General features: G+C 37.9%; 2 protein-coding genes across 8 annotated transcripts in view; one reads left to right on the top strand and one right to left on the bottom strand.

Moving 5' to 3' along the window:
* Positions 1-860: 860 nt before the first annotated feature.
* Positions 861-21,029, top strand: ppp1r1c (protein phosphatase 1, regulatory (inhibitor) subunit 1C). Of its 4 annotated transcripts, none has more exons than XM_066687269.1 (6): positions 861-1,203; positions 2,659-2,719; positions 10,987-11,024; positions 11,193-11,259; positions 15,577-15,822; positions 16,525-17,201. In XM_066687269.1, exons 1-6 carry the CDS (start codon positions 1,123-1,125, stop codon positions 16,590-16,592), a joined length of 561 nt encoding a protein of 186 aa, XP_066543366.1. In that variant the 5' UTR covers positions 861-1,122; the 3' UTR covers positions 16,593-17,201. The 4 variants fall into 4 exon arrangements, with proteins under 4 accessions (XP_066543366.1, XP_066543368.1, XP_066543367.1 ...); XM_066687271.1 differs by lacking the exons at positions 15,577-15,822; positions 16,525-17,201 and adding exons at positions 17,825-17,983; positions 19,412-21,029 and having other exon boundaries at positions 871-1,203; positions 11,193-11,270; XM_066687270.1 differs by lacking the exons at positions 15,577-15,822; positions 16,525-17,201 and adding exons at positions 17,825-17,983; positions 19,412-21,029 and having other exon boundaries at positions 872-1,203.
* Positions 21,030-21,340: 311 nt separating this feature from the next.
* The window catches only part of pde1a (phosphodiesterase 1A, calmodulin-dependent), an 89,005-nt gene continuing 84,195 nt past the window's right edge, over positions 21,341-26,150 (bottom strand). For 3 of the 4 annotated variants that reach the window (XM_066687265.1, XM_066687267.1, XM_066687268.1), the window contains 3 exons: positions 25,579-25,754; positions 25,097-25,393; positions 21,341-24,602 (listed from right to left, as the gene is read on the bottom strand). In XM_066687265.1, coding sequence (XP_066543362.1) covers positions 24,556-24,602; positions 25,097-25,393; positions 25,579-25,754 — 520 coding nt within the window. In that variant the 3' untranslated portion in view covers positions 21,341-24,555. Of the gene's footprint in view, positions 24,603-25,096; positions 25,394-25,578; positions 25,755-26,150 lie in introns of those variants that run through there. The other variant, XM_066687266.1, reaches the window with a different exon arrangement.

Below are 26,150 nucleotides of genomic sequence, written 5' to 3'. Positions count from 1 at the left end.
GAAAGGAAGCTGTCTGACTGGCTCAATTGTAAAAGGTTTATAAGAAGTCGATGCTGGTTGGGTTATAGGAAGTTGAAACTGATGGATTTGTTCGCTCCCAAGGTGATTCTCACACCGGGACCCAAGAGAGAAAGAGGCTTCCATTTTGTAAATGAAATCGAGAACAGCAGTGATGATGAAACCGACGATTGCTGGCGAGATAGAGATGCATTCGGCCACAGGGTGCAATCCAATTCTTTATTTAACACAAATGCTTGAGTTATTAGACCTCATAATGTAGAGATAATTAGGAATGTTTAGGATAATCGTAATTGCATAATACCTGATTACTCTTTTAACTGGATCACCAAACAGTGCACAGTTCCACAGACAACTTGTGATTCCTTTTTGTCTACATCATCTTGTATAGAAAAATAAAAATGCAGGCATGAGTTTTACAGTTATGTGCATGAATACTTTCTCGTGAGTTCAATTCTACATACAGTTACTGGTTGGTAAAAAGAGTACACAACTATTGAAATATGTAAATAAATAAATGAATACATTCAGTTTTAGACTGGATTGTGTGCTTGTTAAAGTCATTAAGCGATTCATTATGTAATAAAGTCCCATTTTTCAAAATACACTTGCTGTAATGTTCTTGGGGAAAAAAAAAATAGAAAGCTTCCTGAATTTTTGCTCATCAATAATTAACAGTACATCAGCAGGACCCAGAGGAAGCTTATATTGCACTTTTGAGCAGGCTGCTAATAATATACAGTAAATAGATTGGCTTATTGAAATCCCAGGGCGCCGGGCCGTGCATTGCCAGCAGCTCATTTGCAACGAGCCAGTGAGTAATGCCTGGCTGGAGAGGAGAGGTGGAGTGCCACACAATTAGCTGTTTGTTACTCGATGGTGGAGCAGAGGAGTTCTGTAGTGTCGCAAGAAATCAAAGGCAAGGCGCCGAGCAGTGGATGTGCGGGCGGCTCGGTTCATGCAGCGAGGAACTCCTTCACTGGCTTGCTGGGGGGACTCGAAGGCGGGCTGTTGACTGGAGAGAAAAAGTGTGTTCTAGAGGAGGGAGCCAGAGGCGTGTTGCTGACAGCTGAGCTCTCCGATCAGCCTGGGTGAGGTGTCAGTATGGAGCCTAACAGTCCAAAGAAGATCCAGTTCGCTGTGCCTTTATTCCAGAGTCAACTGGACCCACAAGCAGCAGAACATGTAAGTAAAAGCAAAGAAATACTTGATTGACATGTTTGAATTCATTGCTTAAGGAGAAAGGTGTGTGATTTTCTCAAGTGTTGTTTCATCCTTGTCATGTAGGTTTTGCGTGTTTACGAAAAACTAATTTACATGCTGGTTGTAGTGTAATTCTCATGAATTTCCTTTTCATTTAGATGTAATGATGTATTGAAATCCTTTCAGAAGTATTGCACATCTCAATACAGATTATTTTAATAAGCATACTTTATAGAAGTTATATTTATTAAACTAATTATGTATAAAATGCATATGCAACCAGAAAGACAAACAAAACAAAACCATATATATATATATATATATATATATATTGAATAGTTTCTCCAGTACATAAAAGATCTCTATGATCTCTATCACCCAAAAAGAAAATAAAGGCTGTGCTTAGACTATTTCTTATCACACATCTCAGTCTGAGGGTGGGGGCATCAGAAATGTACAATGATTTGGTTGTGTGCTCAAAATGTGTGTTTTTTTGTTTTGTTTTTCAAAGCAGGGCTGGAAAAAATATTATTATTGCTGTTTGACAAGTAGTCACCATGGTTGGAACCCAGTGCAGGAATTGCATACTGTGTACTTCAATTAAGCCTAGATTTAATTTGGTTTACAAAACACTTCCAATTATTTAAAACAAGTTTGAGACATCTTCTCATCACAGTAAATATGTTGTAGCAGTCAGTTGGCCGCTACACAGTCGTTCTTGGTAAGCTGCACTTGACAGTTTTACTTCTCAGTTGAAACCCGATGTGTGACTGTCAGTGGGCAGCCAGTAATGGATCTTGGGTTCTGATGGCATTGTGCAGAGGGCTCTGCTTTTGTCTTTGAAAGCAGCCAGGTTTTCACATGCATCGCTTTGCATGGAAACACAGTGATGTCAGGATTTTAATATTTTCTCACTAATCAAGCACCTTTGCACATTCAGATTAGGAAAGATGAGTTTGTTAAGGCTTCTCAGATGCAATGCATTGGGTTCTCAGATATGATTGAGAAAAACAATCTCAGAAGCCCGTTCAAGGGTATTGTCGGAGAGCTTCCCGATCTACTAATAAACCTCATGTAGCGGTTTCCTATTGCTAGAACCTATGACTTTGTTTTTTCTTTTTACAATTAAAGAGCAAGCGCTTTAACTCTTCAACACTGAGGGGGAAATAATATCAATTTCTTTATATATGTAATAAATCAGTGTTCAAATCAACTCTGAATGTATTTAAAGTTTATGGAATGTTAAAATCACATAATTGTGTCATGAAAAATATATATTAGGAAATATCTGCATAACTCTCCTATGGTCAGATGGACCATGGGGAAAAACATACTTGAAGAGAAATGCATCCTTTCTGAGAGAAGGGAAGCTGTCTCCCAGGTGGGGGCCTGAGTTTCAGTGCACGGCTACACATCACTCTCCACTGTCATCCACAGATCAGACGGAGAAGACCCACACCGGCAACATTGGTTATTTTTAACGATCAGTCACCGCCAGGTAAGTGATAGCCCCCGAAAAATTCAATAACTTTCCGTGATCGTCATAGAAACATCAGGTTTGCTTTGTCGGCTTTAGGAGAGTGAAAACGTATTGAACACTTAACAAAATGTCAGTTGTATTCACAGCACCAGAGCAATATGAAAATTCAAGGTGGGATATCCTACAGTACCTCACATGTTTTCTGTTTTTCTTGTCCTGATGGTGATGATAGCATTCTGTGTTTCCCCACAGACATATACTTCTGAGTTCACTGCCCCTCCCAAGACACAATTCAATATCTTCAGTTTGATATGAAGGTAATAGTTTCCCCCCAGGTGTATAGACCAGCCAGATATTTATGTCCCACTTGGAATGGTGATGCAATTACTGTAGTCACTGAGGTGAGGTGTAAATCTCTAAATTAGTTATGGATGTCCAGCTCAGTTTGCTTTGAAACGCAGTTAAGCTGAATTGACATCATTAAAAACACATAGGTTAGTTTTGCCAAAGACTAAGCAAAGGCTTTCTGTTCACCTCACACACAGTAAAGACTTGTTCACTAATCAAGTGCTTCCCGGGAACGTTTCTGTTGCTCAGTGAAATCGTATCATTTATCCTGGTAGATGATTCAGATTGAAACACTGACCCTTTTTTAAACTCAATAATGACATTTTACGGAGCAGCAGTCACGTTTGCCTTGAACCCCTTCCTTATGTAGGTTCAGTTGACTCAGTCACAGACTAAGTATTTTAATTAAGCTACTTACTAAGACAAACTGTTAAAATTAGAGCACATTGGTAGGCCTGTAACAGTTCTTTTAAGATATGAAACTACAAGTTCTCCCTGATTTGACAGTATTGAAGAACAATAATCCACACATCCAAAACCTAACAATTCACCTGGTACACCTGGATTTAGGGAATATTTCTTACATACACAATTAAACGTTTTCTTGAAACTGAAATGTAATAAATGTCTCCTCATCTTTCTCTGTTGTCTGCACTGCATTCTAAGCACAGAAACAGCTTTTGAAATAATGTTATACGGTAGTTTAAATCTCAACAAGCACCTGTGTTGTGTCTGAAATTGCTGACTTAAGAAATAACAGGATGTGTCTGAAGTAATCACAGTTCTGAACCGTTTTACGAATTAGCAACTGTGACTTTCTGTGCTTTAAAATAAACTGTGCATTTATCATAACTAACGTACAAAGCCATTCAATATACCTACATGGACAGTTTACTGTCTATCGCTTTAAGTGTGTAGACATCATAGCAATTGAAGTCTCACCATTCTCCCCTGCTAGATGCATAATAGCTTCAACAACACATAAATGTGAAGTGTACTAACATGTAATTAACAGGGTCTGGGTGCAATGGAAAATAACCGTTTGGCTGGTGAAAAATAGTTATTAGAATTGAAGTTTTATTTTGCAGCATGGTTATGTGATGCTGATATTTTCCAGCTGGTAAAATGTGATTCCATGATTCCAACAGAAAGCTTTTAGATGACATCATTCTTTTCTTTTTTTTCTTTTTTTCTGGGGAAGATGCATTTAGATCTCTCCGCTGTAAAGGGCTGATGGTTCCCTAAGGGCAAAGGACTCACAAGGCACTTCTTGGATCAGTCAGTTTGGAGTGTGAATTATTTTTTGGAGTGCCATAGGACAACACATAAAAACAGTGCAAAAGCACGGTAGACTCTCAGTCCTTTAGGTCTTAGATTATTTTTGTATTTTGTAAGAAAATGTCTTTAAAGCTATCTGTAGGGTTTGAGGTCTTTGAGCTCTTAATGGGAAAGAAATTCTTGAGAGGGCAAGGGCAGGGAGAGATCGGGGTGCTGTTATAAATATAACTTTGTCTCATTATTAATACATGTCTTTTCTGATGATAGGTCACATGAATGTTCATAGACAAAACTGTCAGCACATTTCATATAGTCATATAGTACCTGCAGTCTCATCACTCAAATCAATACTGGAAAGAAAACATAATATGGTATCAGAGTAGTGAAAAAATGAAAATATAGTAGCTGAAAACTGGTTTTCTTATGCTCAATGAAACCCTTAATTAGTATTTAAGTTTTTAAGAATCTAATACCCATTCCAATAGCTGATAGACAAGCAGTAATCCTACCCTTTTTCCATTATGGATACTTTAGATATGGAAATCTTGTGGCAAAGTACTTCAATTAAGGCTTTCAACTCAAACGGAAGAGGCAGAAATTGTTAACAGTCTTAGTGCCACATTTAAAATCCCAAATGGTAATGTTATTTCAAAATGCATGTCTAACTCAATTATCCCTTTTGCCTAAACAACAGTTTTCTTCCAAAAGAGACATTTTCAGTGCACAAAAGCAACAGCTACATCTCTTGTAATTGTCAGTATGCTTATCTCTGACCTTCAACATGTGATCTTGTACAATGGAAAACATGCACTATATTTAGTCTCCATCAGCCACTGAGCAGACTGTTTTCTTTGTGTGTCCTTTAAAAAACATACACTGTAACTGAGGAGATAAAAGGCGTTATAGTTTCAGGAGCGTACTACAACTGACCACTAGAATGCTATTTTCCATTTTTTTTGCATATTTTGTGATAAAGCTGATTTTGTCTACAGTGAGGAATATCACATATCAATGGGCAAACCTCCAGAATATATACACTCACCTAAAGGATTATTAGGAACACCATACTAATACTGTGTTTGACCCCCTTTCGCCTTCAGAACTGCCTTAATTCTACGTGGCATTGATTCAACAAGGTGCTGAAAGCATTCTTTAGAAATGTTGGCCCATATTGATAGGATAGCATCTTGCAGTTGATGGAGATTTGTGGGATGCACATCCAGGGCACGAAGCTCCCGTTCCACCACATCCCAAAGATACTCTATTGGATTGAGATCTGGTGACTGTGGGGGCCAGTTTAGTACAGTGAACTCATTGTCATGTTCAAGAAACCAATTTGAAATGATTCGACCTTTGTGACATGGTGCATTATCCTGCTGGAAGTAGCCATCAGAGGATGGGTACATGGTGGTCATAAAGGGATGGACATGGTCAGAAACAATGCTCAGGTAGGCCATGGCATTTAAACGATGCCCAATTGGCACTAAGGGGCCTAAAGTGTACCAAGAAAACATCCCCCACACCATTACACCACCACCACCAGCCTGCACAGTGGTAACAAGGCATGATGGATCCATGTTCTCATTTTGTTTACGCCAAATTCTGACTCTACCATCTGAATGTCTCAACAGAAATCGAGACTCATCAGACCAGGCAACATTTTTCCAGTCTTCAACTGTCCAATTTTGGTGAGCTTGTGCAGATTGTAGCCTCTTTTTCCTATTTGTAGTGGAGATGAGTGGTACCCGGTGGGGTCTTCTGCTGTTGTAGCCCATCCGCCTCAAGGTTGTACGTGTTGTGGCTTCACAAATGCTTTGCTGCATACCTCGGTTGTAACGAGTGGTTATTTCAGTCAAAGTTGCTCTTCTATCAGCTTGAATCAGTCGGCCCATTCTCCTCTGACCTCTAGCATCAACAAGGCATTTTCGCCCACAGGACTGCCGCATACTGGATGTTTTTCCCTTTTCACACCATTCTTTGTAAACCCTAGAAATGGTTGTGCGAGAAAATCCCAGTAACTGAGCAGATTGTGAAATACTCAGAGCGGCCCGTCTGGCACCAACAACCATGCCACGCTCAAAATTGCTTAAATCACCTTTCTTTCCCATTCAGACATTCAGTTTGGAGTTCAGGAGATTGTCTTGACCAGGACCACACCCCTAAATGCATTGAAGCAACTGCCATGTGATTGGTTGGTTAGATAATTGCATTAATGAGAAATTGAACAGGTGTTCCTAATAATCCTTTATATAAATGCAACAATAGAATAAGATCTTTCTTTGGAAGGCTCATTCTTATCAATGGGTAAATGCTGACTCTCAAGGCTGTTACTAATGCAACATGCAGGAACCAATTGTCCTGGTCATTGATGGGTATCACAATGTGTTGCAAAGCCTTTCATTTTCTTCCAGTGACCTTTAATTGCAAATACTGTAACACATGGGTCAAGGCTGGAGAGGCATATTCATTTTATTCACAGTAAGTGTGTGCAAAGACAGCAAATGATGGGGTATCTATATGCTAAGAAAAGTGCCAGTCACAGTGCAAACATTTTGGTTGTGCCAATTCGCAAAATTAGAAACTAGAAAATATGTTAATGAACACAGATGCAAAATACTAATTTTAATATGTTGAACAACATATTTGCAAGAAGCATTGTATGAGCTTTGCTTTATTTTAATACAGTTTAAAACATGTTTTCCAAGTTCTTAACTCATTGACGCAATTGTAAGTGTAAGGCTGGCAGCTGTAGCATCTAATTCTAATAAATGGTGCGCCTCATATACACAATCTCCATCTCATTTTTGTGGCTTTTTGCAGAAACGCCCAGAATTAAATATTCATCAGCGGGTTAACCTTAAAGACAAATACAAATCTTTAAACCAAGCAAAAGCAAAAGTAATTGCTCTTGTGTAATACATGTCACCTGACATTCCCGACTCATTTACACCAGGTTTACATCTCTTAAACATGCACAATACTTTAATAAAAGTAGTCCTTAGTGTCTTAATTAACCAAAGGCATTCTGCACTCATCTGCATTTACTTCTGATATGTAAATTTAATTTTTTTTAGTCATAAGTACCTTTAGTAAGTTAAAGAATTGACTGACTTGTGTGGGTTGATCCTAGTGCTTCATCTCTGACATGGGTAAATGGGCCTAGCTCTTGAATGCTTTGAAATGGACTGTAATTGTATTCAAAGGCCATTTCCTGGTCTCCATTTCACAATTCATCCGAGCTCTGCATCTGTAAATCTGCAGAGTCATTTAATAAAGGTGCATTTAAAGGTGGCTAACGATGAGCCATGCATCAAATGTGTCATTCTTAAATGCCAACAATCAGATCAAAATTGACGTCCTCGCCTTGTGTCTGGGCTGCGATCTTGACGTCTGAAATGTAAAAGCATCCACAGTTCTCAGTCCTCAGCCCTCAGCTTGTCTCTCAAACATTCTTTACCCCTTTTATTTTAATTTTTTAACACGATTCCCCTGATACTAAATGGTTTAAGTGGGCAGTCCACATGAACTGTTTCTTTGTTTACTGCAGTAGTCACACAACAACCCAGGCTTTGTTGACTGGTTGTTTTGCTCTGGTTATGATATTGTTGTGCCTCTTGACGGCTGTCCGGTTTAAAGGCTTCTCCTTGAATGACGCACGACGGCTCTCTCTTTCAGCAGGCGCCAGTGTCTGTAACATTAGCAGCTAAATTGTCACTGATAAACTTGAATACGGCAAGATTTGTCATGCAGGCCAAGTGTGTGGAGCAATGCTAATCAGAGATCTACCAGGAGAGTGAAATTATGGTCTCTTAAATAAGCAGGTTAGACATGCTAGGGTTAGGGTTAATTTCCCCTGGACATTTTTACTCCTGTTAAGGTTGTATTTTCACTGAAGAACTGAACTGGAAATTTGATTCACATTTTAATGAAGGCTAGTCTAATAAAAAGGTCAAAAGGTAAATCTTATTGATTCAAGCCTGCACTCTTTCTACCATTGTAAAGCCAGTGCTGTTTTCTTTACACCTGCATAGATCTCGGGTCCAGTTACACAGAAACTGAGCCAGTCACCTTTTTACCTTTCTATTTATAGCATGCTTCTTTTGTTTCCTGGTAATAAAAACAGTTACATCAGTCAACATGGAGTTGTTTGAGTTTTAGGCTTTATCACGGTAGACGTGCGTCAGACTTATTTTCATAATTTCTTAGCTACAATGAGGGCTGAGATCAATGTAATGGGTGCTTTTTTAAGCATTTGTCCCACATTAACAAATGAAATGCCCCTGCCCAACATTTCTGTTTTGTTTTTATTCTTGGTCAGCTTGTTTCCAATAGCTGCTACAGGTCTAGATGACATGAACTTCTGATTGTATAGCTTTTTATAGATCAAGTCATGTGATAAATAATCATCTGTTGACATACATGTCTTTCCTTGTTAAGATTGTAAACCACAGATCTTAGTCAGAACTACATAACTAAATAGAGTATCGGCCACTGATCCACATTTTTTTTTTATGGTTTGTTTGTATACTGTCTGTGTTCACAAACATTTATTTTTAAACCATTATGACTGGAATCCACTCCTGGCAGTTCTGCACCTGTCAGTGAAGATGTACTCTTCCATTCCATTTTTCAGAGGAAAATCATATTTTGTTAGAAGTTACAATATGTAAGTGATTCTGCATGACTGTCAAATCAGTGATATGACATAATGAGTATCTATATTTCATTCTGTCAACTTAATTTATAATTTGAGAGTTGGTTTTGTTATAAGCAATAGAATTCATAAAGTAACGTATTGTGCCAACATCTGGTATTTATATTTCTAAGGGGATCTTTCATGATTTTTTGTTAATAAAACCTCATCAGTGGTTTTGATCATTTAAAATTGTTTGGAAATAACAGTGGTAGTTATTTATTGTGTATCTTTCAATCAAAGCAATTCACACATTTCAGTCTATCAAAAGACAACCTGTTGAAATCTGAGATTATTGTTTACCACTGTAATATACTTGTGTAGCCCCACTTGTTAGCAATGAATAGCCCTACAGTTCCTTAACAATATACAGTGCACTACTCTGTTTTCATCTGAGGTTGTCATTTCCTGCAGTTGAAAAAAAGCCATGAATGTTTTTCTTTGAAAACTAAGAAGGTATTGCTCAACAGAGTGAAAAAAATAATAATTCTCACCTCTGGAACATTTTGTTTGTACACGTTGCATGTTAAAGACAAAATTAATACTTTTTTTTTTCCAAGCACTGGCTGATTTCAGCCAAATCACTGAATCCAAAACCTTTTCTCTTTCCTTTATCAAATGAATTCATATCCAGAGTGATAGAAATTCAGTGAATGTATTATATTGCCATTAACAACAATGTGCATCTTTTGCAGCTATTTATTCATTTACCTGTTGAATTAGATTGGTAATTGCAGAACTCTTTAAAAATATGTGTTTGATGAAGTCCCTTCATGCAAGTTAAGGTGACAATCAAAATGTGTACAATAAGAACAGGCCATTACCATGGCATCATCGTGATTCCTGAAGGATCCCAGTGAATTCAATTGCACATACATGAAATGGTAAATTATTCCAACCATGAATTGCTGTTTATATATAAATGTGTAATTTATCAGTACATAATCCGCTTCTAGTTTGCATTTATGACTGCACATTAGGCTATTATACATGGACCTAATTCTTACCTACTTATATGGAGGCTACATTGACACCAATACAGCAATAGAGTCCCATCATTCCACTGTAATAGTCATATTTCCACCTTGCAGAAATACTCTCCCCAAGGTGTCTCTAACAGCATTCAGTGAAAGACCTGACCAAAAATGTTTCCAGTGTTACAACTATAATTTATTAATATGTATATGCATGAGTATGTATTATCCAGGAGGAATAAAGAATAAAGCTCTTGGAATTATGAAATATATTAATTATAATATTAAAAGGCCAAGTGACTATAAACTGCTTGTTTATGTAAATTTAACAAATTAAGACCACATTATACATCGAGTTTTCATTTAATAATATAGTACTTTTGCCCTACATGACTTTGCAAGCTTCAGTAAATGCAAAATCATTGAATGAATATTTCTGTGGCAAAAGATCAATACAAGTCCACTCAGCTGAAGTGTATGTTGTGTTGGCCAGGTAGCTTTTAGGCCGACATGAGAGAAATCACTTCCAATTTTGAATCTGGCAGTGAGTGAGATGGACTGTGGTAATAAAGTCAGATGTGACTTATGGAAGGTCACAGATTTAATGCGGTTTCATCTTCCTGAATATGACCAAGCTAGGCAGTGAAGTATTTGTTTCTGAAGGGGGTAACTATAGCTGTTACAGGTGTGATCTGCACTAGTGTTCTACCATTTGGATGCAAATGTGATGGAAAAACTGCGGCCTGCTGTTGTCCTGAACTTAAATGACATGCAGAGTAACCCAGGACAGATATGGCAATTAAACATTTAGTCATCTGAACAGTAGTACACATTTAACACTGTTTTCCTAGCTAGGTTTTGCTGATGGACTTGCTTATTTGCTTATACGTTATCCTATGTAAGCCATATACCCTGGACTTTAAAATCATTCACTGAATTATTGTATTATTTTTAATGTATTTAACGTATATAACATATCTCCTTTCTCTTAGAAGTGGACGAAAAGCGGACTACCAGCAATCCAGGAGAAGTAAGTTAAATATTTTTTATTATATGAGGATACATATATTACACACACATACTTTTGCAGACAAAGTACTGAAGCAATTATTATTGATTAAATGCATGTGTTTGTGCCTGAAATAACCTCAGTAGAATCTGATCTCCCCCTGACCAGTTTTTCCACTCTGTCTGCCAGGCCCAGAGCGCTGAGATGTCACCAAAGCAGAGAAAGCAGAGTGTCTTCACCCCTCCCACTATGAAAGGTACTGTCCAGGTACTGATCCCTGCTGTGCTTTTGCATGATTGCTTGTGACTGCTGGCTTCTGGCTGCTTATACACTGTGCTTACAGAAAGGTCTACCTACAAGGTAAATATGCTGTATAAAAGATATGGGGGTGGGATTCATTTGTTTACCTAATATAAAAGTTAATGTTTGTATGCACTATAGTTTGCTCAGATGTATATTGCCAGTATGTAAACCTCCTTGTTCTCACATTCTCCTCATATTTCTTATGCAGTGACAAGCTTTTGTTTTGGCCCTATTTACCAGTGTATTCTGTTGCATTTATACTTCTCTCTTCTAACATGAATATGCTTTTGTCATAGGGAGGAATCACGTGACACCCAGATTAGGGATTTCAGGGATTGGTTCAAAAATGCAAACTACCAGTTTCTTTGTATTTGTTGTATAACCTCAGAATTGAAGTGGAAAACTGAGTGATCTTTCATTTAAACTGTTATTTCTGGGGAGTGTAGCACGTTTTATTGTGGGATATGTCCTCAGTGCAGATCTAAAACAATCATCATATATACATGTTAACTAATGTTTTTAACAGCCTATAAACAGGACTCTCGTCAACTGTTTTGCTCAGATCTCTATATAGCTTTACATCTTCACCAGCTGTTCTGTGTCAGTGCTTTCTATACTGTGCAAAGATATATTACAATATTTCCAGGTGAAAGGGTCATGCCGTTAAGTACTTCAATCTTCAACCTTATAGAGTTTGTGGTTGTGAGCAATGCTATTAAAGACATATTCTAGTAATGTACCAGGCAGACCAGTTCCATAATTAAATCGCAACACCTTGTTAATTAGGCTTTGTTAAGATGGCATTTCTTTGTGTAGGCTAAACTGTCTTTGTCAAATGAAGATAAAGAAGACAGTAATGCGATTACTTCTGTTTTATCCTGCAGGGAGAGTGAGAATAAGATATGATGTATATGACTGAGCTGTCATTAGTTACTGCATATCAGCTTCTCAGGCAGCACTTTACGATGACAGATATTTCATATTGTACATTTTAAAAATAAGCACTGTGAGGCCTGATTTCCCCAGATCTGATAAAAGCCTTGACAAAACACTTCAGGAGTTTTTTTTTTCTTTCTTTCTGTGTTTATCTGGTGAAGCACTGCCTGTCCGATTCAATTTGTTGGAGAAATCATCAGGGAAAAAGTAATCGCACTGGGTGTGTCTAACTGTTCACTATTGCGAATCTCTCGGAGACGCAACTCTGCAAAATGCTGTTCTGTGGCCGCCTTTGTCACGGGGGTTATTTCGTCCCAGTGGCCTTGAATAATGTTATCATTGCTTCTGTGCAAAATTAAAGTAGCAAACAAATAAGGAAGGCTGATAAGCTGTGATATACTTTCCATTTTGCTACCAATATTATTTTGGTTACTATGGAACATTCAAACCTTGTTAAGTTGACCTACTGCCCACAAGATCCACAATTCAAAAGAAATACTAGACAAGGAACACTCAACCGCTTAGTGTCCTCGTGGAACATGGATAATTGTTTCGATGTATTTATTTTTCTCCAAAACAAGGACATAACTGTGTGTATTTAAAAACATCTTCAAATGTATTCCTAAAACTTTACATGCTCCAAATGGTAAGAAGTTAAACAAACAAACCCTGTGTCTACGTATCTTACCTGGCCCTGCTTCTCACACAACAAATTAAATGTGTAGGTGCTGCAAAGCTAACAAACCCTGTAGACTATAATTGAATCCAGGCAGTCTTTTTGTGTCCTCAGTGACCTCACTCTGCTGGGTGCCTCTGTGATAAAAACTCAAATTTTCCTCACATTGATTTCCAGGTCAGTGTGCAGAGAATTTCCAATCCGTGTAAATGCTTATCTTACACTAGGGCCAGCCAAGACTTATTCTTCCCCTCAAACAATGTATGACACCCTGGTTCAGTGTGGTAAATCTCTTTAGGTGATGACAGAAATGTTATTGAGAACTGCTTGTAGCCCTATTCTTGCATCATGTATTGTGGATTCCAATTTAGAACATCCAACAGATTTAGGTTTTGATCATAAACAGAGACAGAGATAGACAGAGAATGTTTGTTTTATTTATTTTAAGGTGATTTCTAGCCTGAAGGCAAAATCCAGTGAGTCTGTCTGTAGCCTGGCAAAGGGATTTTAAAGAGCATGAAAGGGAAATCATTAGAAGACCACAGTGCTGACTCATGGAGGCTGTGTTTCCTGGAATAGATATACTAAACAGACATTTATTTCTGTTATTGATTGAAGGAGAAAGCTGCCTGAGTACCGGTAATAATCGCTCTGCTCGGCAGTAAATGGACTGCATGCCTTCTGTTATTGTTTTCCTTGGGCACTTAGCAGCTTCTTTCATCCAAGCCCAGCCTAATGGGGAGAATCTCTGAGGTTCAGAGGCTCACTGAGGCCATGACCAAATAATCATTAAAAAAGGGCTCTGTTATCTTGTAATCACAATCTAACCCAATTGAAATCCTGAAATCCTGAGGTAAATCTGAAGAAAGCAGATCTGAAACCCTAAACCATAATCTTTAGATACATTATCAATGATCTTGAACACCAAAGATTTTGTAGGTTGGCCTTAATATGGTACCATAATACTGTACTTGACTACTACTACTTGTATGGATAGATAATGAATAGTGTCTTCAAAGGCTATACACCATTCCAAAATACAACTGTTGCATACCTTACTAATGACCTTCTTTTCTTTCTCTCTTCCCTGTTTTAATGCAGATACAGCTGAATTTGTTTTATTGATTCATTTACTTTGTGCACAGATAGGTTAGCTGTTGAAAACTAGGGTGCGGAGGCATGAAGTGATTCCAACACTAAACACAATTCTACCTTTCATGTCAGATTTGCCTGCATGCAATCTCCTCACAGTATTCATTGTCAGTTAAGTTTGGATTAAAAATACAGCTGAGGTGGCTTTCCTGTCTCAGCTCTACACTTCAGACCTTATTACTATTAGGGAAATGAATTGTCCACGGGCCAAACCAGGCCAGAAAAGCATATCAGTAGGGGAATCAGGGCCAGTATGGGGGAAACCCGAAATGCAGTTGAATAATGTATGTTTAAGAGTTCTGGAAGGAGTAAGGATTGTCTGATTGATTGTGGGGATTGATTGATCGATTGAAGGGATCTCAACCTCTGCAGGAAAAGGGACAGGGGCGAACGTTACCTTATAAGGCAAAGTCACCATCCATGTGGTCTCCATTTTGGTTTGGAGAGTATTTTTTATATCATGCATTGTCTGATATCAAATATAGTCATTTTAATAGCATATTATATCTGCTTGTCATTATTATTACTAGCAGTACTACTGGTAACCTTTCCCAACAAGTCACATACATTCTACAGTGCTAATATAACAATATATGTACTAGTATGTATATTTACTGATTGAAGACCACTATTCAACTTTTTGATTTGTGGAGGGTTTTGGACTCAAGATTGTTGTTTGTTTTGTTTGTTTTAACCTCAAGCCCCTTTCAAAGTCAGTAACTAGCTGCATAGCTAATAATATATTTCTATGATAAAAAAAGTTCTACTGCCTTTTCGAGAATCTCATTAATTGTTTCTTAATATTCACAGCACTTTCCTTATTAGTTGAGAAGATACTATGGGCAAACACTACTGCGTTTTCTTTAATCTAAATTATTGTGTAACCACACAAGGGTTTATGGTCATTTACTTTGGAGTGTATTAAGCCTTTGTAGTACAGGTGCACTTATTAACTGAAAACCAAAGCTTAAAACTTGGAAAGTGTGAAAATGCAAACACCGGAAACAATATTTGCTTTAAACTGCTGTCTACATAGTATCTAATGGAAATGTCAGGTATTTTCCCACATGTTCTTTGTTTATCCTGATAAACACACTGGGAAAGGGTTTTGTGTTGACTTGTAGAACCTGCTTTGACCTGTATACCACTTAACTTTGGCCTGATAATGATGGCTTCAAGACTAAAGTGGCTGGCAGTAAAGGTAGCTGGGCTGCAGTCAGAGGAAGTTAATTTTATACAACCATAGATTTAAAGTCAACCTCTCATTTAAGTTGTTTAACAGAAGAAACGGAGTCCATGAGCTGAGTTTCTTTCAGTTTATTGACATTACAGCACATGTTGTAAAACTGTATTCACTGGAATGTATTTGAATAAGTGTATACGTTTGGCTCCAGAACAGAATTAGCTCCGTTACGAGATGTACCGGCCTTGTTCCAAGGCCACCTCTCCCTTTGGCGTTGTGTCCGGGCCGTTATTGATTCAACTGCGTGCCTTTGTTGAGTGCAGAGCTTCAGCTGGTGGTGGCGCAGCATCTTCAGAAACAGGAGCAGCTGGAGCCAGATTACTGTGAAAGTGACCCCAGCTGTTTAGACCAGCTTAGTCCAATGACAACCGCGTGGTGTCATGGCAACGGAGCCCTCCAGACCGCCACCGCGTGGGCCAATCACAACTTCCCTGAACCGAATGGCAATGAGACTTTTGTCGAGCTGCCTCTCAGTGCTGAGGACCACCCAGACAGCAGCTGTACTGGGGGTAAGTTAATAGCAGCTTCAGCATTCTCCCTCCCCATCCCATCCATTATAATGATCCTTTGAAGAACAATTCCCAACAGGCGGAGTTCGCTTTCCTCTCCAGAGAAGCATTACCCACCTATAGTAATACTGTAATAGGGGGCTGGATGAAAGGAGAAACATTTTCTTCATCTTATCAACTGTAGTTCCTAGTTTACTCTCCGCCTTCACCTCTTAATCAAATATTTAGGAGATTTAATTTGTTGAAAAGTGCATTTTTTAAATATATCAGCATTTTGTAGGAAGTTGATGGTGCTTCTCACATTCACTGGGAGTTTGCTTGCACTGCCCAGCTCAATTAATGAAATAACTTGCTTTACGAAAAGCCAAGTGGCGCCATTGGGTAGATGTGCCAGTCTAGTTCAGTGTTGATTTGTGTAAGGCAAGCCTAGACCTGCATCCACAGACTTTTCTTTCAGTCTGTGTGCTGCAATATCATGTTCCACAATTGTACACTCTGGGTGTCTGACACGACGACGACAGACCTCAAGATTTCATGAGAGTAATTCTATTTTGTACTTGAGCATTCAGAGAGTGCTTGAGAGATTAGTTTAACTGGGAGGTGATGTAATAGAATAAAGAATGATACATTGTGTGCAGGCTGCAGTTAACGCGTGTATCTGTTCTTTTCTTTTATTATCATTTGTTGACTATATTTATACAGGAGAACCGTCTGAGACATCAGAGCATCAGCAGGAAAACCTAATCCATCCAGCGTCTATTTCACGATAACCTAGCAAACGCAAGCCATTATCTGATAAGCCTGCTAATGTCAATGGTAACTTATCACTGTCAATTATATTTATTGGGACACTTGGATTGAACGAAAGGCAGTTTAGCTATTGTGCAATTGATTTTAAACTAAAAACTTTAATTCAATTTGTATTTTGGTGTTTAATGGGATTTTAAACACTGCCCATTCTCATATCTGGCCAAACTGGGCTAGGTATTAGAGATTTTGATTTTCACGATGTCAATGAACTTGAAAAACATAAGAGAGTCCAGGTTCTATTAAAAATGTGTCCCACCCATGTTTAAGACAAATCTTAAATACACTTGTCAGTTGAGCTGGGTTTGTTATTAGTAGCTGGTGACAGGGTCATGCCTTCAATATAATACAGGGCACAGATTTATCAAATGTATGCAAATGGCAAAGAATACAGAAATCATTGTTTTTGCTTTATTACTAAGGTCCCAGCTGTAAACTAATGGCACAATGCATTTACCTACTTATACAACTTCCTGGCTGGTCATGTGATGCAGTGTATCTATCAATGGAATCTTACTGTTCTGTGAAAGAAAACCTGTAACACAACTGAATAAATAGTCTTTTAAAAACCATATGCCGTTTCTTAATTTGAAACCGTGCTGCGCAGGATCACGATGAAAATCAATCATGCAAGAGTTTGTTAAAAGTACGACTCTGGTTGGAACCTCCAGCTTTCATACAGTATCAACATTTGAGGGTCCGGATAATGTAACAGGCAAAGGAAAGAATATTAGAATCAACACAATTACATTAATCAGCTTTAAAACCAATGGAAAACAAAATTAAGACATACATATTTGTATTAGCCATTGCCTTTTATTCACAACCAGACAAAATCTGTAAATGTTCTGGATGCAATACGCAAATAAACCGAGATCAACAATTTGGTCATTCATTTGAGTCTATTTGCAGTTCTTCTTTGTTAAAAAAATATATTTTGTGAGCACAGAGGCAGAGACACCCTTAATAGCTGTTGTAACGGTGCTGTGCTATACAGTATACATTTCAGGTCTTTCTGTGTTGATAAATTAGGCAATAAATTTAATTTATTTTCTTTGCCATTTTTGTTTCCATGCATCTCCATCACACAGCTAGAAGTTGACACAAAAGCTGAAAAAGTACACACACCCACATGCCAGATTGCGGTGATTGGATGCCTAGATTTATTAGGGATTTCGATGTATTGCACCTACAGGCAATGAACAGGCAGATTCCTTTAAAAGTTGTGATGACGAGAACGATCCTCACCGCTGCAGAAACATACAGCCACACTTTAAGACGGGCTCAGAAGAGCAGTCTGAGAAACCAAGGCGGAAAGACACGCCGTATCACCACCAGCCACCTTTTGTACCAGGTAGGGTCTCTCCACCACAGCTCTGTCATCACTTCCAACTCCGAGAAGGATCAGCTACAATTAATTTTACTGTGATGTGTTTAACAGTCTCAGCTGAGCTCTATATAGACTCGGATTCAAAGCCACGCAAGAGAGGGAGACCTCAGTAGTGCCACTCTGACAGCCATCTTGGCCAAAATGAATTCTGAAAAAATTATAGTGCCTCCATAAGAATGTTTCAAACAAATGGAAAGTAATTCCCTCACCCCCTAGAGCTGATCGATACGTAGATGTAAAAAATATTGTTTGCAAATCTCTAATCCTTTAAAACAAAAAACAGAAAAGAAGATTAAATGAATCCATTAGGATTAGAAACAATAGCATGGAGTCATATGAGGTAGTACGGGTTTAGGCTTCCATAAATAGTTTGTCAGAGCTCTCTATCTGCACCCAGAACACCCTGCTTGCATTAATAAACTGTACACAACGACTTAGAGAGTCAATCTCGTGAGGGTCCTACGACTTTTGTTATATGTATCCAAAAACTTTTTATTTTGTTTTACTTTGTTGCATCCTCCCTCCTTTCCATGTGCTTTCAAACCTGCATGTACTTCCTTTCTAAAACATTAAAAAACTAACAATCTTCACATGAAAACCAAAAGGAGCAACTGCAATGGGAGGAAGGGGTGTCTTGCACTAATAAATGTTTTCTCTTCACTGACACTATGTACGACTTTGTTAGCCACGGCTTTTTGAAGTCTGTACATATTTAGGCGTGTGTGACTAGCACAGAGAGAGCACTGTTTCCAATCACACATATTGGCATCTAAAGCAGTATGACGCCAAATTCCTTGCAGTCAGCTGCCCATCGGGGGAGTATATTGGAATTTGGTTAGAACGGCACCACTAAATGTCAATGCCAACGAACAAAACATCTGCATTGGCGCTAGATTGAAATTGCTATGAGGTTTTGACGAGGTTGTAGAAAGTCTATTAAAAGATGTACACTTTAAAATGTTAACATAGTTCAGTGTAAGCTCTCAGATCTGTCATACGAGGGGCCATTTAACCCAATTCAATGCCGTAAATCTGTAATAAGATGCTTTGCTTGTGCCACCTGATCTTTCTGTGTCCAGATGGCTCAATACTGGTACACCTGCCACCTGACCTGAGGGCAGCACTTCACTCTCAATCCCTCACCCAGAATGTGAGCTTTAAATGACTTTAACAGGGCGACAAAAGGTAAAAAGCAGGGAACCATTTCCTAACAGATGCTGATGACCTCACGACTGAATCATTTTGAAGGGCTATGGTCTCTGCCTGGCTCAACTGCGTATTGACTACACAAGACGTGGGGGGTGCAGTTATTGATTTGTCTCATGTTAGTCCAGACAGCAAGTCTGACATTGTATACATGAACCTTAACACATGGTTATTTTGCACTTGCAGGGGTAAAGCTTATGAAAATACAGAAAGATTCTGCTTTTCCCGAAGAAGAGGAAGGGATACATGAAAATGAAGAGGACTGGACCCCTTAGAAGGCGGTGGGGGCCTCCACAGGAGAATTGTGTTGTTTCAGATCAATTAACTGACAACTTTTCCCACTTTTATCCACGGATTCAATTCAGTCATGAGATTATCTCCGGCGAGTTTGAGAAAACTTGCTCCAGAATGAGGTCTAGCCATTTTTTCCTCTAACGCTTTCAAAATGTAACACCCCCAGAAGAAACCAGCACTGGTTCAGATCAGAATATGATTGTTTTCATTGCACTCATGCATCGCCACACCGTTTCCCCATTGTGTTTCTGTTATTAACCGCAGTGCTACTGCAGCTCATTATTTGACAGGGTACTGAAAGTCAGGTAATTACAGTTGCAGAAATAATTTGCAGTTCAAGTGAAGTCAAAAACAATTAAACAATCACCTGACTAAAACAAAGAAATTGCGACAGAAAAGGGCTGACTGCCTTATATCAAAAGTTACATACATATACTTTGCTTTTGCAATTTTCAGTTCTTCTAACTGTAACAATTAAATCACAACAGTAAGAAAAGCTATATTTTTAGAATAAAACTGCTGATGAACTAATTAAATCACTTCTTCTGCATTATTTAAATCGACAGTTATTTAGTGCCATGCTTTAAAATCAATTGTTCTTATGTTTAAATTGGAAGGATTATTAATTACTATTTTTATACTCACTAGATCCATATACATCACACAGCGTTAAGTATGTTCCTAAAATGATGACTGTTTAAACTGTCTGGGCTGCTTCCATAGCCTTTCAGCTCTGGATGTCAGAGACTGATTTTGACTTAAATAATAAATTGAATAATTTGGTGGTCTGTGCAAATCCCCTAATGTACATTAAGGGGAAATTAAATTTAAAAAAAAAAAGTGTAGTGTGCATCTTTAGCCATACTGTAGAAGGGCTGAGATGGCGCATTAGGTTTCATTTAATGTATCCCTAAGACCACATCACAACAAACAACCTGGTGGAAAAGAGCTCAAAGTGCTCAAACACAGCGAGTTACGTCTTTTTCCCACGAAGACTGTCTTTTGACTCGTATGAACAAATCATTAAACAGATAAAACATACATCCCACAGCGGTTTATCTAAAATGACAAAACATGATATAATGAAAATACTTTCATTTGACTTAATGCCTACAGCTCAGCATTTTAAGTTGTTTTCTTCACACCAGTTGTTTAAACTCAGTAAGACCTGAATGTATATGACGATGGAGAATGTTTTGGGTTTAACATAATGGGCCATTTGTTCAGATTTCATATACATTTAGTGCTATTAGAGTTCATGATCTGACTAACCGTTTGTGTTACGACAATGTGCCTAAGACAATCGGGTGTCATTCCGGTGACATTCATTCAGAATCAGGTGAATATACCGCCGTTATTTTGAGCTCATTCTAAAAGAGCTTAAAAATAATTCAAAGCTGCCAGGTTATAGCAGAACAACTTCTTATTTCTCAGCTAGTTTGCTCAGCTGGTTTAATTGCTGTCTTTTTTAATATCTAATAAAGTTTCTGACATAAAAAAGCTTATTAAACAGACTCATCTGTACAGTACTTTTCAAATCCCTGACTTCTCATCCCGGTTTCTCATTAGCAGTGTTCACAGGAAATCGGTACAGAATGAATATGATTATGATTTGATTTAAAATTGATTTAAAAAACTAAAGACTAAAATCAGCCACGCTAAATGAAAGAATTTGTTGACACTTGATTTAATGTATTATATATATGATCTAATATTGATAAATGTTTATGTATATTCTGTGTAAGTGCCTTTGAAAACACTAAGTATTAATTTAATAATAAGAAATAGCAGGTCAGGGACTCGATCTAATGATTTTTATGGCAATTTAGGCAATGATCGTGTCATGTAGAAATAATTTCACATTGCAAACTCTTTACCAAGCAGTTATTGGAAAACAAAACACATAATGGATAAACTATCACATCATCCTTCTGGGATCTTTAAAAGTTTGACCTATGTATTGCTAAAATACACAAATTATACTTAATTTAAACTTGTCTAAATTGTGATTGTAGGCTTCATGTCTATTTATTTAACTAAAGTAAACAAATATATACATTCTGAATATTTTTTCATCATACATATTGTATCCCTATTTTTTTTTTTTGGTTTTGTATACAGTTATCCAAATTTGAATTGCGTTATTCATCTTGATTTATTCCTCAAACAGCTATGCAAAGACACTACAACATGAGTAAAGCTCAGGTCTGGCTGATATCAGTAATACGGATCAGTATATAATGATGGCTGAGAATTCCCTTTTTCATGAAATGCTACTACTACTACTACTACTACTACAAATAATACTCAGTTTTACTTATTTGGTATTTTCTTACAGTTAAAAGCCAATATAAAAATGTTACCTTGTATCTGGCCAAACCTTAAAACATTTTTCTTTTAGTTTCAATTATCCAATTATTTTTTTAATCATGATGTGGACTATAGATTACCAGCATGGCAGCATGAACGTGTGTGTGGCTCTCCAGTCTTCTGAGCACTGGAAACCGATACTTCAGTCTCCCTGGAGGAGGGATCGCCTGCGTTGCCCTACTGGGAGAAAATGTTATTTACTGGAAGTACCACACTGCTGTAGGCCAGGAAGATGCCATTGAGTTTAGTCGTGGCAAAAAAAGAAAACGGTGAAATAGAAAATGGGAGGGGGACAGACTTATTAGTCTTTTTTTTTATAGTAAAGCAAAGCAACCTGTGATTCTTAAAAGTATCAATATAGCAGGGTTTTGTGGATGGGATAGATAAAGTAGATAATTACTGCTTGAAGCTGTGGTTTCAAATTGCAGGTCAATACTATATTTTTACTATAGAGCTCTATGGATAATCTACCAGTGTCCTATTACAGCTCCCCCTGAAGGAAACAAAATCCTAACCAAGGTAATCACACTACCATATGCTACATATATTTTATTTATTTATTTAGTCCAAATAGAATAGTTACACATGTGTTCTGAGTATCTTCTCTTTTAATGAGCAGCAAAGCCATGTGGATAAACAGTTTAGTCTAATCAATATTTATCTTAAGTGGAAAAGGCTCACACTTCATGATATGCTATAGTTCAGTAAAAAGAAATGAGCGTGGGAGTCTTTGCATAGCTTCTCCTCAACCAGATTTAACAACCAGAATAACAAACTTTAAATATATATTCACCTGTCTAATTTAACTGCAAAGATAAACACAGCTTATCACACGATTATCATCATCGAAAGTGATATTAATTGTTTAAAATCTATGTAATTTTCCCCAAAACTACCTTGGTATTTAAACTTATCTTTGAAGTGCATCCAAGTCTAGACAGACCTGCCCATAGCCCATTATCATGAAAAATATCACACAGACAATACAGCACAACTGTGTTTCATTTTCTGCTTCACCTGCATGGGATTGGAGGTTGCAAGAGTCATTCCAGGCATCTGACTGATGGCATTGGGATTGAAAAACATCTTACCACTCCTGAGTCAGTTCCAAAAGACTCAAATCAATCTCTTCTTCTCAAGTGGGTCTTCAGTGCCCTTCGCAAAATCTCCAGCTCATATGATGATCCTCTGTCTGTCCCAAGACAGAGGGGTACAAACAAAAAACAATGACATATGAATACATCTCCTCCTACGGTACCTGCAAGAGAAAGATACGTATCTTAGCAACCAATTCATGAGACTTTGATTTCTGATGAATCAAACTACAGTTCCTAACTTGTAAAGGTCTAATGAATGTACTGTGTTTACCACCCACAGTCTAAGCATATTTTACACACACCAAAAAGCTCAGCCAGACCTTACAGTTGCAAATATCACAATATGCATCCTTAATAAATAAGCCAATGCATAACTATACAGTAATACAAAATATATATTTAAAAGTATTATAAATGTAGAATAACAAAATGTTGCATTGTGAAATACAATACTTGTGTTATTGTGCTTAATTGTGTGCCTCCTCTGGGATCACCCATCACAGCTGGCCAGCGACAGCCTGGACTCCAGCCGGCTGTGTCCTCCCTGTACAACACATCCTGTACCCCAGGTGGAGGCCTTTAATGACCAGGCCACTGAAGGCACTTTGTATTTCTTTTCCCACTAAAACAGTAAATGTGCTCATAAACAGAAAACCAAATACAATAATGTGAGTATTAAGTTTAACTATTAAAGTTAAAGTAAACTACCTGGATGTTTTCCAGTTTCGCTCACTTCTTCTCTGCAGGTCCCAATGAAGACATTAAGGCAACATTCTTAAAATACTGACTTCAAGTACATTTTGGTGAAATGCACAAAAGTGAGAGACGTGATGATTCAATGCAGAGGAAACGAAGTGTAAAGCAGAGCACGAAGTATGTCTTAAACATCAGTTTCCAGACAAGAAAACATGCATAAAAACTAAATCATAATAAAACCTGACCGTCAATGAATTACTGGAGAACGTTCTGCTGCCAAGATTATAGTTAAATATTTGGAAAACATCCTTCCTTTGACTAAATGAACAGGGCCACTTTGACAAGTCACAGTCATGTACTTTCTGCCATCAACAGTGTGGTTTACTCAACTGTAACATTTTTAAGTAATACATTATCGGTTTGAAACTTTGTAGTAGTAGTAGTAGTAGTAGTAGTAGTTGTAAATAATTTGTCTGACACCTTTATCAAAGACTCCAGGAAGCAAGGAAAGAATTCTGAAAAGACTTCAATAGGTAGTTGTCCCATTCTGTGTCCATTTTCATTCCGCTAAGTAAGAAACAGACTTTTGGGTTTGTTATGTGAAAATACATGCTGTATCCATTTATAGGTGTCATCAGAGCATTACAGAATTTAAAATCCTGGATGTGTGCCTACTAATGCTCTGAAATTGGGCAGCAAATAAGCTTGTATACAGGAAATGGCTTTTAAAAGGTATACACCCCTAACATCTCATAAAATATGTCAATAAAGGAAAATGCTTATTATGGTGCAAAGGGGAATAGCAACCCCATATTTAATAAATAACAATACATTAAAAGAAAAAAATGGGAAGCCAAGTTTCAGCTGTTTAAATTAAGATTTCTGAGCTTCGTCCTCCACAGCTGCAGAGCGTTTCTTTTCTGGAAGAAACAACAAAATGATCACTTTACACACTGGCTTTGGCAGCACCAGAATGGTCAATCAAATTCTGATCTATAATTAGGTAAGTAAGTAAGCATTGTTCACTTTTTCTGGGTAGATGCACACATAGATGTTACACTAGGTGGCAGTCAAACCTTTGGAGTGAAGGTAGATTTCCAGGCTAACACATGTACAAGCAGAATGACTATTATGATTATTATTCAAAATAACATGAATTGAGTTTGTTTCATAATCTCTTGTGATTACCGACCAGGTCTCTGTCTCTCATAAGTCCATTACAAGCTATGACCTACTCAGAAGTAAGGGGCTTAGAGGAAAAAAAAGGAAAAACAGCCCTACGTGTGGGAGTGTACACTGTTTTTTGTTTAAAGAAATGTAACAGGAAAGAATGTAACCATTGGACTCAGTGCTTTATGTTCAGAATAAAATGATGTGAGTTACGGATCTCTAACTGCCAGGTAAAGGGAATTACCATTCCACGGGAGCCTATCCGGACTTCGATTCCAGATGCCGGAAGTGGAATCTGAGGAGCCCGCCTCCACTGGCGCAGACGGAGACTGACCGTCCTGATTGAGGATATCCTGGGAAGAGTTATTGGATGTATTGGTATTGTTTAGTTCATTGAAGGACTTCAACTCAGACTCTGATTCACTCCCACTGTCACAACTCGTCCGTGTTAATCTGACTTCTGTTATTTCTGTGACATCACATGCTTTGTCAGTTTGCTTGCGGTCTATGCTGGAGGATTCATCTTCTTTTCTTGCCTGCTCTTTAAAATAAAACAAAAGGGGGGGAAAAGTATTTAAGAAACATGGAAACAAAGAACTCCCAGCTTCTTGGGAAAGGAATTGAACAACATTCACCTGACTGTTAGTTCCTCTACATATTCAGTTAAAATATGACAAAGTCCCTAATCTAACATGACAAACTATAATGGGAGCACTGGTGAATTACCTTGAACTGCAAGATCCTTCCACCTCTCTTTGTTCTGCTGGATCACATCTGCAATATTGTGTCGGAAATGCTTCAGGTCAATGTTGGACAGGGAGTAATCAGTGGAAGAGCCTTGATCCGCAGCACTGTGTCTCTGCACAGACTCCACAACTGTGCCTGGTCCCCCACTGTTCAAACTGGAAGCAGAACACAATGGACTGATTATGTACTCTAAAATCCTGCAAATCTGTAGCCCCCGGTCGTTTGCAGAATTCAAGAATGAGATGTAGTGTAAAAATATAGCATAACTATCACCTCACATTTACCAACTGCAAAAAAACAAACTAGTGTTGATATTACAAGAGATGGAAATCTAATTACACAACTTTGTACGGTAGACCAGTGAAAATAGCGAACCTCCTTCTCAGTTTCAGTAGCATATGTTGAAAATATTCACATCAACTGTAGTACAGTGAGTCACTAACATATTTAAATATCCTAAAATTAATTCAGGTACAACATTCACTTTCTCCAGTCAGTTTGAGTCGCTTTGAAGGTTTGACAGGTTCTCGAGTATTCTGCAGTCACACCAG

Source organism: Amia ocellicauda, chromosome 16 (genome assembly GCF_036373705.1).
Source record: "Amia ocellicauda isolate fAmiCal2 chromosome 16, fAmiCal2.hap1, whole genome shotgun sequence".
NCBI lineage: Eukaryota > Metazoa > Chordata > Actinopteri > Amiiformes > Amiidae > Amia > Amia ocellicauda.
This window is presented reverse-complemented; position numbering and strand designations above follow the sequence as displayed.